This window comes from Aphis gossypii, chromosome 1 (genome assembly GCF_020184175.1).
Source record: "Aphis gossypii isolate Hap1 chromosome 1, ASM2018417v2, whole genome shotgun sequence".
In the NCBI taxonomy this organism is placed as follows: Eukaryota; Metazoa; Arthropoda; class Insecta; order Hemiptera; family Aphididae; genus Aphis; species Aphis gossypii.
In genome coordinates this window covers 23,908,390-23,927,846 of record NC_065530.1, presented here as the reverse complement: position 1 = coordinate 23,927,846, position 19,457 = coordinate 23,908,390, and the positions used below count along the sequence as shown (strand labels likewise).

Below are 19,457 nucleotides of genomic sequence, written 5' to 3'. Positions count from 1 at the left end.
TGCGAGTAGCTCTTTAAGATAAGATGCACGTAAGTTACTTATAATATTATTCACAAGTTAGTTATAATTACAAGATCAATATTAATTGAATAAATCTGTTAAATTTATTTAAAATCTACTCTATTTACTGTATAATAATTTATGCCAATTGTAATATGTAATTTGCAAATGGTTGGAAAAACCAACTAAAATATTTGTGAAATAGTTGCGTGACGTATTTATAAGTTTATTGTACCATGTCGTTGCTGTTTATTATTTATAATATTTAGTCATATAGAACATGCATACTACTATATCTGCAGCGCTATGCTATTATTGTTAGCTGTGGCCAACTGCAACGGTATAATGCATAGGATATGTAGTTCGTATTTGGCGAGAGAGACAAAAGACAAAAGCATCCTGAATATAGGACGTTTTAATTTTTAATTAACGGTGCTTCAAGAATGTATATGAAGTATTATGAACATATAAATACTATTCAATAAAATTTACTCTGTAAGTGTAGCATCTATCGGGCATGTTTTTTTTATCGTGTTACAATATTTTGACGTTTGTGCTTTACTGCAATTAAACACTGTGTAAAAATAATAATACACAATCCATATAATAAGACTACTGGTGTTACATTAACTGTAAATGTTATGAATGTTTAGTAGGTTCTCAAGTCTTGTGACTAGAAACGATAAAAGTCAGAGCACAATAAATCTTAAAAAAAACAAGAAACAATCGCTTATTGATAACTATGTTTTCTTTTTTTTCCTTTATCGTAATTGGCTAAATAGGTTTAATGTTTAATACCCATGAGTTTATACATTGTGACGGTATTTTAATCCATTATATAGTCGTTTAATATGTAATTCAAATATTAATTAGGGATACCAACACTTGAAAACACCATATGTTAGTTCCTTCCATAAATCGTAAAGGATTTGTGGCGGAACGATTTCAAAATTATTTTTATTATAGTCACTTAAATCATTTAATAATTGTTGTGTATTTAAACCTATTTAAAATATATTCATTGACATCCGTCACTGCATTTATTTAATTTTATCTTGGACACCATTTTATGTAGGTAGTATATTTTTTTAATAATAAAAAATACTGATTAAATATGCATTGAATAAATGCATTTAGTTATTTAGACAATATAATGTTCTAGTATCATCAGAAATTTAAATTGTTTTTCTCATATTTAATATTAAGTGTATAATAATTTATAAATTTATATTTGATAATCAAATTATTTTAAAATTATTTTTAAGTCATTCTAACTTGGTGTATTGAAATCTGTTAGATAAATTATCAGTTTTATATTATATAGAAATTGGTATTGCCTACTATTATGAGTATTTCAGTTAATTTCAATAATAATTCTAAATAATTTAGGTTTGGTAGGTATAGATGATTATATTATACGTTTTATTAAAATAATAAAAAAATATCGATAATAATGTTTTTATTGATGAATACAATACAATACAATATTAACACATAATTTTGATAACCTGTATATTGTAGTTTTTATCAGTTATTAATTATTATAATTAATAATTTTATTTAAAATACATTTTTACTGAAAACAAATAGTGTATTCGATTATTTAAACATCATGGTCAAAAATATAATGCATTGCATTTTATTATACGATTATTGTTTCAAATTTATTAGAAAATGTAATAATATTTTTATAATGATTAATAACTTTTTTAGTTTGCGTTTAAAATTTATTAGTTGTTATTTTATTTATTTTTAATTTTATATCCCATTTAGAATTGAAATTATGGCAATACGTTAATTATATCCAAATTTACAAACTTTATAGATTTTGAATCACTAATTCCGTAAATAATATTTTTGATCTCGGTAAAAATCCTATCGCTGCTATTGCAGTTATTATGTGGTTAAATACTATAGCATTGACTATTATCCCTGATTTCACTGGTGAATGTGTAAAGAGTATAGGTAATTATTAGGTATCTACTCATATGCATACAACTATATTATAATAAGTATACACTATACACACCTGTACGCTTTCAGGTTTTTGAAAACATAATGTTATAATTTTCATTATCGATACACTTAACGTACACAATAGTTTCTGCACACGCGTTTAATAATAATGGAAATCGTTTCTTTTCTGGCTGTATGCAGTGTATATTATTTTCTTCTAAAACACAATGCCTACTGACAATGACAGATGAACCACGTCGTACCGTGTACATAGCACGTGCTACGCAGGTTTTGGAAAAAGTAGACGAAAAAAAATTAGACCCATTGCTTGAAAAAAAGAAAAACATAGATATATATGAATATATACTATATACACTACCTATGTATAATATAATAATAATACTACATATAAAAACCGGTACCATCTGTGGCGGCTTCGGGGACAGTGGTGTGCATCTTCTGCGGCCGCTATACGGTCGGTATAGGACCCGACGGCATACAATGGATTATCCGTAAAACATGTGCGCCTTCTATGGTCAATTTTAATTACGAGTCTTCTTCCACATTATAGACTATTATATTTTAAATATATATATATACTATGTTTATGTGTGTTGAGTGTATGTATGTTTGTGTGTATCTATATAATGTAATATTTAAATGCACCCGCCATGTTGGATATTATCTTGTGTCAACATTTTAGGGCGCATTATTCATCAGCCGCTGCCGCCGCGGTTTTCTTTTCTTTTTACATTATTATGGTAATCTGCTCGCGGGCGTACCTACAAGCCGCTGCTGCCATCTTTTTTGCTGGGTATACCCTTTTCGGCGGCATCTATGCTGTACAGGTGTGGTACCTGTAGCCAATTCAGATATTATTATGTACGAGTTGTGTAAGCCAAAATTAATGTTTTCATCATAAATATTATTCACTAGATCTTGTATTATATTTATTTTAGTATAGGTATATCGCAATAATAATGCACAAAAAATAACAAATGCACATATTTTTATCAAAAGTGTTATTTCATACGCATAGGTAGTTATAATTTGGTTTTTATGTTATTGTAATTACTTGATCAACTGTATACTATAATAACACATAGTTATATAGTAACAATAACATATCGGAAAAGAATGCATAATCAGCAAATTTGCTGTTGAATTATCAGCAAACTAATAAATTAATTATCGTTACTAACATAATATTATATAAGTAATTTTTAACTCATTTATTAATTTGTACATAATTATTTGTATTTGCTCAAAATTAATAATATGGTTCCGAAAGTAATGAAAAAAAAAAATGTCTGATAAAGCATAAGTTATTGTAAAATATTATAATCTGTAGTTTTATGATTTTCTCTTGAATCATTATAACACAATGATTATGATATCAAATATCACCAACGGTTTCCGGTAACTACTGGAAATATTAAATTTTTATTTACTTACTCGCACATAATATAGAAGTTTAAGTAGAATAATTTATTACCACATGTCTTTTTTGTTAAATTTATCAGGTTCGTTATAAAAAAATATAATTATGTATATTTTATTTACATTATTTTATTAATGCTAACTGATTACATTTGGTATAATTTACTTAAAAGTTAATAGATTTTTGTTTGAATCATGATGATATTAAGATAAATTGTATTTTAAAACGATTTTATTGATTGTTCTTCTATTTAATCCTGTTATAGGAGTTTTGAAATGTTTTTTTTATGCGTACCTACAATGATTTAACAAACCAGTTTTTGGTTTGTATAAATGTGTTTCATATAATCAGACTACTAATGTCTTCTTACATGAAAAGGTAACCCGATTAAATGGAGATAAAATCGAAAGTTATAATGTAGTAAGCCTATATAATGAAAATCGAATAGGTAGATAGTTACTGTATACAAATTTGAAATGATGGTCAAATTAGGTAAAACTTAAATAGAATAACTATGCATGAGTGACGGATATTTCTATTTTATCTAAATCTTCAATAATAATACTTAATAGCTAATAACGTACTTGGGTATTTAACAGTTTTGTATAATACACCTGTTAGCTTATATCTATTTTAAATATAAATAAACAAAATGTAAGAAAATATTTAATTTTAATTTTGTATTAATAATTACATTTATTACTAGTATACGTTTTAAAATCTTGTACAAGAAGTAATTTTATGCTTATTTTATAATATTACATATTTTATTCATGATTGTCTTTTTTTTTCAATGCCAATAACATTATTTTTCATTTTTGATGATTTTTCAGAAATTTTTTGTACTCTTTCTAATGAAAAAAAAAGTTATTTTTCAATGGTAATATTAACTGGTTTCTGTTTCTTTTATTAAGTTTTAACCAATTGTATTTTAGCTTCCTTAGCAATTAAATCTGATACTAATAGATAATATATCACAAGATAGGTACATACTATATCGTATTGCAATATTTTTTTACATTTTTTATTAGTCTGCTACCTCTGGAGTGATTTTTCGCATAAATTACAGAGGCCTATTTTATTTGACACCGTATAGTGCTATTGAAATTTGAGTGTGTTAATTAGCATATTTTTCATTCAATGAAATTAATGGCCCACGTCAATGGACACCGCCCGTTGTTGAAAGTCATTCAAATCACAACGATGTAATAAAATGTGAATACTGAGCATGCTATAGCATAGGGGTGGCCAAACCTTTTTTGGTCACGATCTACTAAAAATATACTTCACTTTTAAGGATCAACTTCCATAATTTTTTTTTTTTATTATTGAATAACTTTAATTATTAAGAAACATATAGAGCGCATGCCCCTAAAAATAAATTATCATACATTATCGACTTTGAAATTGTCCGAGATCGACTGGTGGATCGCGATCGACTGTTTAGCCACCCCTGTTATAGCAGTTAGCTGTTCAACAAAATTTATTGTACTTAAATGTATGATAATATAACCTGTAGTATTATGTTCATTACTTATTCATGAAAAAAATATTAAATTTCGTATTTAAAGAAAATTATATTTCCAACTTTTATAATTATAACATAATACTTAAATTTTCTAATATTATAACTTTAGGTTATTAAAATTAAAGTTAAATATTAAATGTTAAAATAAACATTCCGTGTCGATTCTAAAATTTGAATAAATAGTTGTATTTTAGAATCTGAACTAAGCGAGAAATATACTAGTATTATAATGATTTTAATTTATTTTAGTCAAAAGAGTGAACATCTTTTGCATAGTTTGGCTTTATATATTTTAGCTAACATTTATGTTTTAAAATCATGGTAGAATTGCACTCTATGGTCTAAAAAACATATATATAGGTAGATAATAGTAATCACATCATGTTTTTTTTTAATAATAATATATTCTTAATAATATTTTATTTTAAATTTAAAAACGTATTTTACGACACTTCAAAAATAATTTAACATAATACAGTATAGGTAATATATAGTATAATCATATAATATTTATACGTCAAGAAGGATTATTTTTCTGGTTTGTAAATATATATTTATTATTTAATTATTAAAGCTAATTATAATTTTTATTTATAAATGCATTTGTTTGCAGTTCCATAAAGATGCAATAAGGGTTTGGTAAATTTCAGTAATTATAGTATAAAAAAAGAACTTTTTGTAGTTATTTTAACTGTGATGAACTAGTGAATTTTTTTTACTATATATATATATTTATAAAAAAAAAATTGTGAAAAAAATTCACTAGTTCATCACAGTTAAAATAACTACAAAAAGTTATATATATATATTATATGTATAATGAAATTGTTTTTTATCTTGATAATAAATATTTGTAAGTAATTAATCTAAATTATTTAAACTACGCATTTTTTAATATAGATTTTATTTATTTCTGTATAATATGTGTTAGTAAGCTTATATATATAATAACAGTCATATTATTACCGATAAATTAATTAAACTGGATTTTATCATTTGCCGACAGTTGTATTAACTACTCAATATTCTTTGATCTTTTATCAACTGTATACAACTGTATAATAATATAGCGTGTCAGCAAAAAATGAAATGTTCTTGTTTTTATATTCTTACTCATAAGTCAATTTAAGTATAGCATATAATATCACAATTCAGTCGTATAGTTTGATGTTAATTCATTGTTATTATTTTTATTCTTACGAAGATTTATTTTTTAAAATACATTTAAGTTTTATCAATAATATTTTGTTGTAATAGGTACTCGTATATTAAAATCATCACATTATGCATACTATCGCAATACATTTACTAATACGCGTGTGGCTAAATTAAAACAAATAATATTTGTATATAATATTGTGGATATTACAATATTACATTAAAAAATATAACTAAAATAGGTACCTATGACATTTTAGTTCCAAGAACTGAGATCACTATAGTATTATTGTATCCACTGACCGTTTGTTGTAATTTGTATTCATTGCGGATATATTTGTAAGAGTACTTTTTTTTGTTAAAAATAAAACGGTAGCCACACAAGGAGGTATTATACACCAACCGGATGCGTGCGTGTGTACGTGTCTACTCAAGACGCAGTAGGTTTAAAATAAAAACGAGTATCGAAATCATTTTTTCCTCTTTCATTCTTATTATAGTGTATTCAGTTAAGTTCAAGAGAAATCGTATTGGGCTTGAAATGACTATCTACCTATAGTCCGTTTTTGTGCTTGGTTTGAGCCATATATTTCTTCTAAATAATAACTGTGGTCAAAAAAAAAATATATATATAACACCATTCATTGTGAATATCACGATACGCTAGCATTTAAATAAAATATTCGTTGAAGGTATTTCTAAATCCATTGAAATGTATCTAATATATTTAATACCTATTATAATGTTTTAAATAGTAATGAAGTTCCAAATAACAATTAAGGAACAATAAAACTATACTAGACAGTAGACACTATACCTGTATTAATTATAATTTAACTATAAAATAATTGCAATTAAATTAAAAGTACTCAGTTACTTACAGTAGCGTAGTGAACTAAAAATTTTCCAGATTAAAAAAAAAAAAACGTAGGTACCTACCATTAGGACCTACTCACCACTAAAGACGGAAAAAATGGTGAGGAGGGAGGCTAACGTAAATTTGTATAATTAATACACAATAATATAATACAACTAATTAAATTTTAGATCTATATTTACTACTTATTTTTATCATATTAAATTTATAATTATGGGACCCAACGACCATCACTCAAAGGTTTAAGAATCGCCTCTGAAATTATCGTTCACCACGCCACTGATAAATTATTTGTTCTTTGTGTATATAATCTATAACTTTTATCTAGTTAGATAAACAACATTTGACTCGTAATTTATTTGCTTATAAACTGATAGCAGAACTTACACCTACTATAATACAGTATATGTATACTATGATAGAACTACTTAATCAAATTTTATTTGGATTGAATATTGATAGCTATTTAGTATTTGTTCCTATAAAGGTCACGTACATAATTAGTAGTGTAATATTATTATTCAGTAATCTGAAAACTCACAAAATCTTAGTAACAAAATATTATTTATGTGATATCTTTATTTGTATATTTATGTATCTATACAATATACATATGACATGCCAACTGCCTAACTAGCCACCAACTACAACTGTGCCAGCAGTAAGAGCTACTATCAAATTATTTGTAAATTATTACAATATATTATAACGTTTTAGATACTTAAAAATATATTTCATATAATTTAATTGATTGCTTTTGATTATTATAAAAATCGTATAGGTAGTAGTAATTGTATTATTTTAAATAAAAATATAACTTTTATAAATTGCATCTACTAGTTTGGAATATTAATATATATATATTATATATAATTATATAATATATTTACTGTAATTAAATGTTGAGGAACACTTATTAGACAGTGTATAATTTATGAAAGTAAATATGTACGTATATATATAAAGCTACTTGTTAAAGTATAATTACAGTATGAATTAGGTTAATTTGCCCGAAGTGACTACTGTTTATTATCAAAATAGTAATTTTATTTTTTTGATCATAAACATATTGGCCGTTTAGAAAATTAGCCTATTTAAAACTTGTATATAATTTAATAAAAAAATTATAACAAACTTTCTATACAACATAATTACTTGCGGGGTGCAATAGTAACGTACTAAAATTAATTTTAAATTAACGATTTTCCATTTTTCATTGTTCCTTTAATATTTCTATCAAATTAGATAAAGTTAATTTATTATAAACTTAAAAATTAATATGTTATTGACGATTATATTTCACTTTTTTATATTTAGTCAAGTATTTATATCAAATATCAATGTACACAATAGTTGCATTTTAAATTGGTGTCAAAATAAAACCTTAAATCTTGACTGGACCGTATTTAATTTTTTATTGATAATTTATATAAACTATGCTGGTTTATAATAACTTTTATTTTTAATTCGTAATTTTTTGAAATACTCATTGTAATTTATTAGTAAAATTGTCTATAAATAATGTCTATTTCCAATAAAATTCGCTAAATATATATACATCACAATTATATTATTTGAGGATATCGAAAAAAAAAACTGAGTCATTCCATTATATTTTTGTTAAAGAGGGCTAAAATTATTCCTTTCTTTGAAAGCAGATTGATCTACTACAGGACTCAGCGGTCACACGGTTCCAATAAACGACAGTCGGTGCACAGCGGGTAATCTATCACGCTGAACAAGCATAAAAGTAGATATTATAATATTATACTCTTGTATTGGGTACCCTATACTGACCTACCATCCTCTCTCCCTCGTCCTTAATAGAGTTTAAAGTATGCATAATAAACGATATTGATTTAAATAAGGTTAGGTCGACCGTTGTTCACAATCCGTTTCATATGAGTCTTTAATGACACTGAACGATTGTCGATCGTAAGTCTGGAGTCTGATCGTCAAAAAAGTGATTACTATTGTTAATATTTTGAAGCATTTAACAACATACGTGTGACGTATTTTAATGTACCCATCTAAATGATTTACTGTATCTGCTTGTTACATTGTTTGATTATTTGGTTTTTTATTTTCAGGGCTTATTAAAAGACAAAACGCAATTATGATGTTCCTCATATTTTTGGTGATAGCGTGCGTTAATGGTCATCAAATCGAGCCAGGACACCATGTTATACCATATAAAGGTAAATATTATGAAAGAAATAATTTTTTTCTTACCTATTATTATTTGGTTAGGAGTAAATAATTTCTTTTTTTGAAAAATGTCATGAACGATAACTGGAGAATTGTCCAGAATGCACAAAACTGCCTTGAACTGTCGTGAAGTTTATAATAATACTCGTAGAAAGTACTACTAAATCATGTGATGTGTCTCGACAGCTTAAAGTATCCTAACAACGAGACTTATTATGATGTTTAGGTAGTTATATTTCTAGGTAAAGGATATTATGATTTCATGACTAAGTTTAGTGTTAAAAGTATGCACGCATTGTTAGTTGTATAATAAATCGACCCCAACATGACAGATTTATCTATATTATCTTTTTCCATTCAAATTACATTTTAGAAAAATTAGTTTGTTATTCTAGAATCTGTGTACATTAATATAATTGTAATCTCCGTAATAAAGATTAATTGATAAAATACTTACATTTTTATTTTTGCGAACAATATTTAACATGCTATTCATTATTAGATATTTACTCGATTTACGTAATTTATATAATTTTTAATAATTAATACTTTTATAGTGATTTGTTTATTGCAAATTTTATGTTTATATGAATTAAATGTATTTAATATATTCCAATGCATATGTATAACAGTATAACATCTCGTTCACAATAATTCCAAATTAATTAAATTATTTATTATACTAATTCTTGTACAGTTAGTTATTGATTGATCTAGGAGGATATTATTTAGTATGAAATTTCAAAAATACTTTTTTTAACGTAAATCATTTTAGTTAGTAATTTAGGTATAAATATAAACATAAAATATGATATTTAACATAAACTTTCATAGTTGATTCAATTCAATACCAATAAAAGCTATAAATTACTATTAGGTAATAGTTAATATGATAATACAATACAGTCGTGCAGATTTTTATTAAAATTATCTAGTCAGTTTAAAGGAATAATAACAAAAAAAAAAAAAAAAAACACACACACACACACACACACATATATATACATATATATAGGTATATATAATTGAAGCGATATTATAATATTAAGATTGTATAGATTACATGTACGACGTATATATATATTAACTGCATCTACCGTTACCGTGTGATAACGTATTTAATAAGTATATAATATACTTAAAACTACGTACCACGTACGTATGTCTGATTAAACATACAGTACATATATATAAAACAATAGAATTAAATTAATAGATGTGTATAGGTATGTTGTTTTTAACAAAAACATTTGTTGACTATGTATACCGTTCGGCATAGTTTAATAACCTGCACTGATAATAAGCTATGTTATATATGCTCGTAGAAAACAGCGTAAGCAGTCCTTATGATACTGTTATCCGAGCTATTTTTCTTTGCAGACGCAGGACGTAAGTATACGTGTTTACATGTATGGAGGTCCTTGCCGTAGGGGCTTTATTTTTTCGCGCTCGTGACCTTCGTTGCGGACGTCCGGATCTGGAGACGAACACGGCAGGCGGAGGGGACGTTTTCTCGTTAATGAAGACGTGCCCGTTTAGGCTGTACAAATCATCCGTTATAGACCAGAAGCTCGGTCCGGTATATAGAAAAGAATGCTGTATTGTCCTTATACAGTACCGGACTCGAGCGGAGTTTTTCTTCTCTTTTTTTTACCACTCAATTGCCTCAGAGATTTCACATCCACGGCCTAAATTTTAAAAATCAACACACGACTATAACAGGGCTGATTTTTTTTTAATTGGCCGCCGTGATAGCACACTTCCCAAGGCGTGTGTTTGGGGCGCTGGTAACAAAACAATACCGAAGTTTGCATAATGTCAACGGTGACTTGACGGAACGACATTGTTTCCCACACGACTATCTTTATGTATGCATATAATAAATATAATATAAAACATTCTATCTCGTTAATAATAATAATTGTTACGAATAACAGAGGTCAAAGGATCTGCGAGAAAAACTCGTGGGCAAACTTGTCGGTCGGTGTTGTAGTAGTAGATAGAAGTGTATTATAAGATTGCATGGTGTACCTATACTGAATCGCACACAACTGCGATGTCTGCAATCAAACGTTTAGTTTATTATCGAGTGTTTCATAAATTATATTTTCTCGGAAATATAAGATCACTGTGAATACAAATAGGTAGTTAAGATAAATCATGTTTTTCTTTTATTATATAGTGGGATTATTACACGATGTTTCACGTATTTGTTGACCATTTTATATTGTACCTACCAACATTTTCAGTAAACACATTTTAGTAATGAAATTGTATTATTAACTAATTATTGGTAATATAAGTAGTAGGTATGTATACTTTATATTATATAAGTACCTGTTATATAAGTTTAAAAATTTAAATAACATCAATTACAAAAAATAAACAAACAATAAATATTTCAATAAAAATTAACTTCTTCTGTGAGCACAATACATTTTATTTAGTTAATTTATGTTTTAATTTTGATATTTCTATACATCAATCGATTATTTGAGAAACTCGGCTTGTTCAATTATATATGTTTTATGCAGTTAATAATATAGAACTTTCTCTTTATTCTATTAAACAACTAAAGATGGATTAGTTTTACTCTTTTGTTACTACCTATATTTAACTTTTCAATGGTTTTTACATTGCATTTTTTTTTTACATTTGATATCAATTTTTTATCAGATTTGAGGAGATATCGTAAAGGGCACTTGCTATGTTTTTGAAAGTAAAGAAAATAAAATAATAATCGTTTGTTAATCTTAATTCTAAGTGAAATTAATAATTACACCCAATGCACCAACTCTTATCTTGCCAATATTTAAATTATTACGAGTAATTCGTAAAAACGTGTTAATTTCCATCGAGTAAACTACCTATCATTCTAGGTGTTGCCATAAACTCATTATACAAAGTAGTATGTGCTAGTTCTGATATGCCTGGAGTAACAACTGATTTCAATGAAAAAAATATAAGCCAACCTGCGGGATCAAATTAAAATTTCCAAGTTAATAATTTGTTCGGAGTATTCAGACTAGGTTATTGCTTTATCATTATGCGCAATAGTAGAATTTGCGAATATCTGAATATTTAATCTCATTAATAATAAGCGATCATAATTATTTAATTTTTATAGTCATTAATTAATGCATTTTTATAGCAATGAATGTACGAAAGTACCTAGTAAAGGAAAAGATAAGTACAAGAAAACTAGAAAGTATTTGTGCGTTATGAAATTATAGTTTTGCTTACGAAGGAATTATTTCAATTTATTTTAAAATGCTGAATAATATTTAATCATTTTAGCCAATTAGTTTAATTAGACTATTAAATTACGTGTAACAATCGAAAGAGATTCGTTTATCATTATTATTGGAAATCTTTATTTATGACGATAATATTATAACTTGAATACTTGTAATTTTATGCTTATGTAATATGAACTACGAGAGCTTTGTGTAATATACCTAGTATTCTATTAGAATGTAAGTTAATTTATTGAAGAAGTTATGATAATTCTTGACTTTAACTTAGATATATAGTTGAATAATATTACGTACTGTTAAAAATATTGTAAGACTGGTTATAACGTACCTATAAAAAATATTAATAATGTTGAAAATATTTATATTTTGGTTGTAAAATGTATTAAAATTAATTCTAACATAAGAGGTGTTTATATTATACTTACTGTCTAATAAATACCTATCACAGTTTTTTTTATATTTTACTTTCGACATTATTTTCTACATGAAATACAATATTTCTGAAGTATCTAAGCGTTGCTTAATATTTCATAAAAATTTAGTTAATTTTTGTCTTGGAAAATATCTTATGGCAATGAACCCAACTGATTGGATCCCAAAAACGCTTCACGGGCACCGAATCCTCTTAGTTCTATAATATCTGTTCCGTCGATCGAATGGCGAACCACTACAACAGGAGATCGCCGTCAGAACGACCTTGACGTTGGTAGATGATAATATTATTATTATTATTATTATACATATACTTTTCTTATACAGTTCATTTCGACAACGAGAAGGCATTTGGACATAGCGGGCGGCCGCTGTCATAATTATTATACTTATAATAATATACCTAACTATTGAGCAGACCGCGTAGACGTACGGAACGGTTATGGCCGCAGGCACACGCACCAGTTAAGAAAGACTGAAACAGATATAAAGATAGTGAGAGAGATATAATGAGAAAGGGAGTGGGAGCGAGGCTTGCATACGATTTGCGTGTACTCACGTCGTTTAGAGTTGTTCTCCAGGATCGCTAGTGGGTGTCATCTCCCGATATCTTTAAGCGCAACACACACCCCCGTCAGTATTTATATAAATATATATGTACAAAATATAAATAATAATGTATATCTACGCGGACGAGGTTTGTTCACGTCGCACATGGCCTCCCAGCCGCCGTTTTTTCCGTCGTTTAGTATCCAATATAAACATATGGTCGCATATGAGGATGTAGGCGACGACCACGGGACTTCGTCTTATTCTTCTTCTTTGCACATCTGGTCACCCCGACATTAAAAACCCTAATGTTCAGGTCAAAAATTGCCATTTTACTTTACAGAAATCGTAGGAGGTCGTCACATAAAATTTAACCGTTTTCTAGGCACAGGTCACAGGTCTTAGGTTCATTTTTACATTTACATTTAATTTACACTTTTTCTGTTTGAAGTATGACGTGTAATAAAATCACGTTAAATTATGTTATATTTTACTCTTTAAATAATATAACTTATAAGTAATACAGATTAGTATATTTCTGGCTTATATTTTACTGATCTTGCACTCTTGCTTACTGGTTTATTGAGTTCAGGATAATTTAGTTTATATACAACACAATTAAGATTCCTTATTTCCATTTTTTAAGATGATTAACTTCACGTTTTACTAAAAGACTACCTACACTATTTATCTGATTATATCTTTAATTTTTTTAATGTGAGTATCATTCAAAATAACAAACTATATTTTTTAACGCTTTTGACATTTTTAAAATTAAAAATAAATAATAACGTATAATAATTGTCTACACGTCAATCGTAATCTACATAATATGAAATACAAAATAGGAACTATATTATGTGGTATATTATTTAATTTTAAATGACTTTTCTTGGAACGTAAGATAATACTATTATAATACACACGATATAAGTAATACGAACAAGATTTGAATAATATATAGACAGTTATTTATTTTACATTACTTATTTTAGTATCGAATACTGAAAGAGTATAAATTTTAGTTAGGAATATTCAGGATTAGTAAATATTTACAATCAATACTATAATTGTAGTAATTTTATAAGTACCTGTATTTATATAAAATAAAAAAAATATTAATTAATTGTATGTTTATTTTACTTATTGCAGTATACGCATGTGTTATGTATCGATAAAATATTCTTAGCGACTTATGTATTCAGAGTTATTTGTAAATGAAAATCATCATTATTGTTTCAATTCATGCAAGTATTTTAAAGCACTTAAATTCATAACAAAATACGCAAATTGTCTTTGATTGACAGGATTAAATAAATATCCATTTTTAATAAAAAAATATTTTAACATTTTCTGTGAAAAACATAATACAATCGTGTTTTCCTCTAAGTAAAATCTTATGTTACGTGTTTTTATCTCGTAATTATTATGAATATTCATTTTGTGGTAGATTTTGATTATGATACTTATACAATTTATTATTTTTAAACCATTAGAATTAGATACAAGCCACTATAATGATAAGTATCTTTTCGCTGTCGTGATGAATCCAAAAATGTATCGAACAAAGAAATCCGTGATATAGCGATTTTATCCGACGATTATGCATTAAGCATAGTTAAAAATGTTTTATGTCGATAAAAATACTTTATAGGTGATTGTTAGTTATAATTAGTCAAATTTAGTAACATAAACCTGTTTTGCCAATTTACACGTGATCAGGTTTTGTTTCCTAATTATTGAGATAATAAATTTGAACAAATTATTCAATATATTTTTAATAAATATGCGTATCTATCAAATAAATGAATACATTTTTCCAGTAAAATTATTATAAAAAAAAAAATGTTTTCTAAAATCCTCAAAAATGTAATTGTTCAACATTGCTTATAAAGCTACATGCTACATCCATTAGTTGGTAACTTTAAACAGTATTATTTGTATTTCTGTAAATAGAAGTGATAAATATCAGTGAATCTCATTCACGTAGTAGATGTAGGTACAATTTATTTAAATAAGATATTAAAATAATTTACGTTGACATAAATCAATATAATATAAATAACTCTAATGAAATAATAAAATGTAAAAACACTATAATTTTCTTATTCGTGATTGTAATGACGGAAGCTTAAGTTGTAATTTCCATTTTGGCATTATGTTCTTTAGATTTACTCGTATTATTGCTTTATGGTACCTATCGTAACTTTAGATTCGATTACAGTCTACCTCACATTAATCATACACCAAGTGAAATTATGTACAAATATGTTTATCACGATTGAATGATACCACATAATATAGGAAGTACATTAAATAGTTGAACAAACTCTATAATAATGTAAACAATGTTCAGTTTCAATTTAAAAGTTGAGTTTTTTATTAATTATTCTATATGCTTTCATTTTACATACTTAATTTTAATGCCATAACACTATAGAATATAAATTCCAATTTGGCTATTTATTAAATTAAATTATTGAAATACATTTAAAATTTTTTGTAAGTTTATATTATTTGTGTTTCACTTAATAAATTCCATAACAGTACTTTAAGTACTGCTGCTTAGTTATAATGACCAGTATTAGTATATGGGATATCGATTTTAGATAATAACACTGTGTGAGCTAAACAATTTAGTTAAATCCACTAATTAAAACACAAATATATACATAAATGATAATAATACATTTTTTTTATATATAAACAAAGTAAATGGTGAATTATGCAATAGGTATTAACATAATATAAAGGTTTAAAACCTTTTTAAATAAAAGAAAAATAACTAGTAGTTAGTATAATAATAATTGTATATAAATTATAATAAAAAAAACAAAAGCTAAATTATTAATAAGAATTGAAAAAAAACATACTATATACCTGGGTGGTATTTGTAGGTAGAATGTAATATACCATTTAATGTTATATACCATTTTTATAGTAATCTTTATTGGTATAAACAACACAGAATAAGCATGTATGTATTTATATTTAAATTTATTTATGAATCTAATCCATTATCTATTGTGCATTTTGCATTTAAATGTAAAAGAAACCTACACATTTTTATACAAACATTAAAAAAATATCTTAAGTTTTTATTATTTTGTCCTCAATAATTATTAATTTTTACTATTGGAGAATTATAATTTTTAGAATATATAGTGTATTATAATATACAGTAATACATAAATATAATACTTAAAAATATTACGTGACTAGATATTATTAATGCATGGATTATATTTTAAAAACGAATAGATACTTCTTACGTAAAAAGCAATAATATTCAACAAGTTTTTCTAATAACAATCTGTAGCGATATAAATTATAATAATATGTGTTAAAAAATCGTGATTTTCCGCGTGATTTTTAATGAATATGTATAAACATTGTGTTTTTAACAGTGGTTATACATCATAAACGCTTACAATGAGTAATTTTATGACAAATGACAATCGATTGACACTTGACCGAAATGGACTTGAGTACAATCGAATCGTGAACTACCTACAATAATAATTGTAACGTTTTCAAAAAAGAAAAAAATGAAAAATTGTTTTTGTGTCTAATAAAATAAAAATAAACGTTCTATGTTTAATTGATCACTTTGTCAGTTATCAATTTTTTTTTGCATTTGTTTCTTTACGGACGACTACTCGCGCGCTATACTCGCGTTTAGGACCGGTTGGGTGTTGTACAACATATACGTGCGTCTCAATAAATTAAATCACCTTTTTCCTTACCATTTCGAATGCGTCCATATGGTCGTTATTCGTTCGCCAACAAAAAAAAAAAAAATTATATGTATAATAAAAATACAAACCGAATAACAATAATACTACGAGAGAACGACATCGATGCCCGGAGGCGGGATAACGTATTCTGCATGGAAAAAATATAAACAAAACAGGTTAATAAAAATGAAAACATAAAAATATAAAATGAAACGAAATCGGTCGAAAACGTATAAAAAATGATCTCCGATAATATTATTAAGACACGTCGGCTCTAGGTTATTTTGATGTGTGAATAATTTTGATTGTTTGGTTTTTTCGTAGATGTTATGTCGACGGCCAACACGTTTTCGGAAGACGGAGTGACATCGTACTCGCAGCTGTTATTTGACATAGCCAGAAAACAAGTGGTAGTCGGTGCAAGGTATGTGTATCATTTACTTTGTACAATATATAGATATTTATAGGTATACCTAAACATAGTCTTTATAATATTATATTGTCCCAGAAGCCAATAATATAGTGGATATAATATATATATATTTTACTGTACGGTGTGTATAATGTATTTTGCTCAAGTGACGTGTGAATTTGACAGTATAATAACGTTATTATATAGGTATCGAATAACATAACCCGGTGTCGTGTAACATACTCACGTCGTGCAGTGACTCTACCCTATACCTACTTTGAAAATAAATATGTTTCCCCTGTTCGATTATTGGTTTGCTGAAAACAATTTTGTTTTTTTTTGTTATTTTGTTATTTACTTTATCTCACTAATATTCAATAAAATCGATATTGATAAAAATAATAACACAACGGCACGTCTTTACAATATCCATACTTTACTATTGGAATGTTTTGTTCGCTTAGCAATATTATTCTTGAATGTTTGAATTATTTGCCTACGGCTAAATAACAAAAACGGCTACGAAAATATTCACTATTTGCTTTTAAAATTTACTGCTTATGCAAACGTTAATACAAAGAATTAATGTTGGAGAATAACACTCCCAAAAACTATTCTAAATTAATTCAAATTATATGTTATTAATAATGTATATGTGTGTTCTACATTTATATGTTTTTTTAATCAATATAATAATATTATCTCGAATACAAACACGTTTTATGGGTGTTTTCTTAGTGTTTTTTTATTATCAAGCATCTAAATGTCCCTGCATGTCTATATACTTATGTTATATTCATTCAACTCGAATTCAAAATAGTAAAATCGAATTAAACTAAAATATATTCTGAATTACTAAATTATTACTATTAAGATAGTTCTCCGTGTTTATAGGGATATTATTTTACATAAGACATTAACAGAGTATATTTAGATGGTTATCACTCGTTTTAAAATACATCGCAAGTTCAAATATAGTAATTTATAATATACTTAAAATAATAAAAAGGAAGTATTATAACACTATGTCAAACAAATGTAAAATTTTTATTTATTTCTTATGATCAAAACTCTCACTTTTAGGGAAAATTATCAATATTTTTATAACTATATTTTTTACATTATAAAATATGTAGGTACTTGTAAAATTTACTTATGAAATAACTAATAATTTAATATTCCTACTGTCTAAATTAAATGTACATTTATTTTTTTATATTTTTGGTTGATTAAGTACGTGTCATGGTGTACATGTATTTATAACAACTGTGATTTATGCACCCACATTTTGATGCACAATGATTCAACATTGAACAAAGTGTATTGACATTGGGTCCATTACTTGAGTAGGTATAGGCACATAATATACCTAGAGTTGTCGGTCGTTTAGTTTTTTTTAATTTTTTTTTTTTTTGTATAGGTAATTTTATCAGTAGATTTATTATTTAAACATACGTATTATTATTATTATAATATAAATTTGTATAGCTATGTCATTGTTTTCATATTGTACATACCACTTAAAGTAAAATAAACAAGTTTTGCATGTTCTCTTCTTACACCTCTAGTTGTATACAGTCAGTAGAAAACCCATAATATGGGATGCTACTGCATTCAATATTGCCGAATCTTATGTATCCGACATAATGCCTATAGTATTTAAAATTAGATAGACTTCAATAGTAACAAAATTCAATGGTTTTATTTACTTTTGTGTAAAAAATTATTTTACTGGGAATAGTTTATACCTACTTAGAAACATAAAATAATATCATATTATGCATACTGTTTTAAGTATTTAATTATTATTTAGTTTGATGTACTCTCATCATCATTTTTCAAAAATTCTTAATAATTTAACTAACATAAATTATTTAGATAGTAAAATAAAATAAAAATATA

The 19,457-nt window shown here is 26.1% G+C and overlaps 1 protein-coding gene across 1 annotated transcript in view; it reads left to right on the top strand.

The window, feature by feature from the left end:
* LOC114124103 (semaphorin-5A) overlaps positions 1-19,457 on the top strand; it is a 46,270-nt gene that overhangs the window by 4,064 nt on the left and 22,749 nt on the right. The window contains exons 2-3 of the mRNA XM_027987281.2: positions 9,051-9,158; positions 17,468-17,567. Coding sequence (XP_027843082.2) covers positions 9,077-9,158; positions 17,468-17,567 — 182 coding nt within the window. The 5' untranslated portion in view covers positions 9,051-9,076. The remainder of the gene's footprint in view (positions 1-9,050; positions 9,159-17,467; positions 17,568-19,457) is intronic.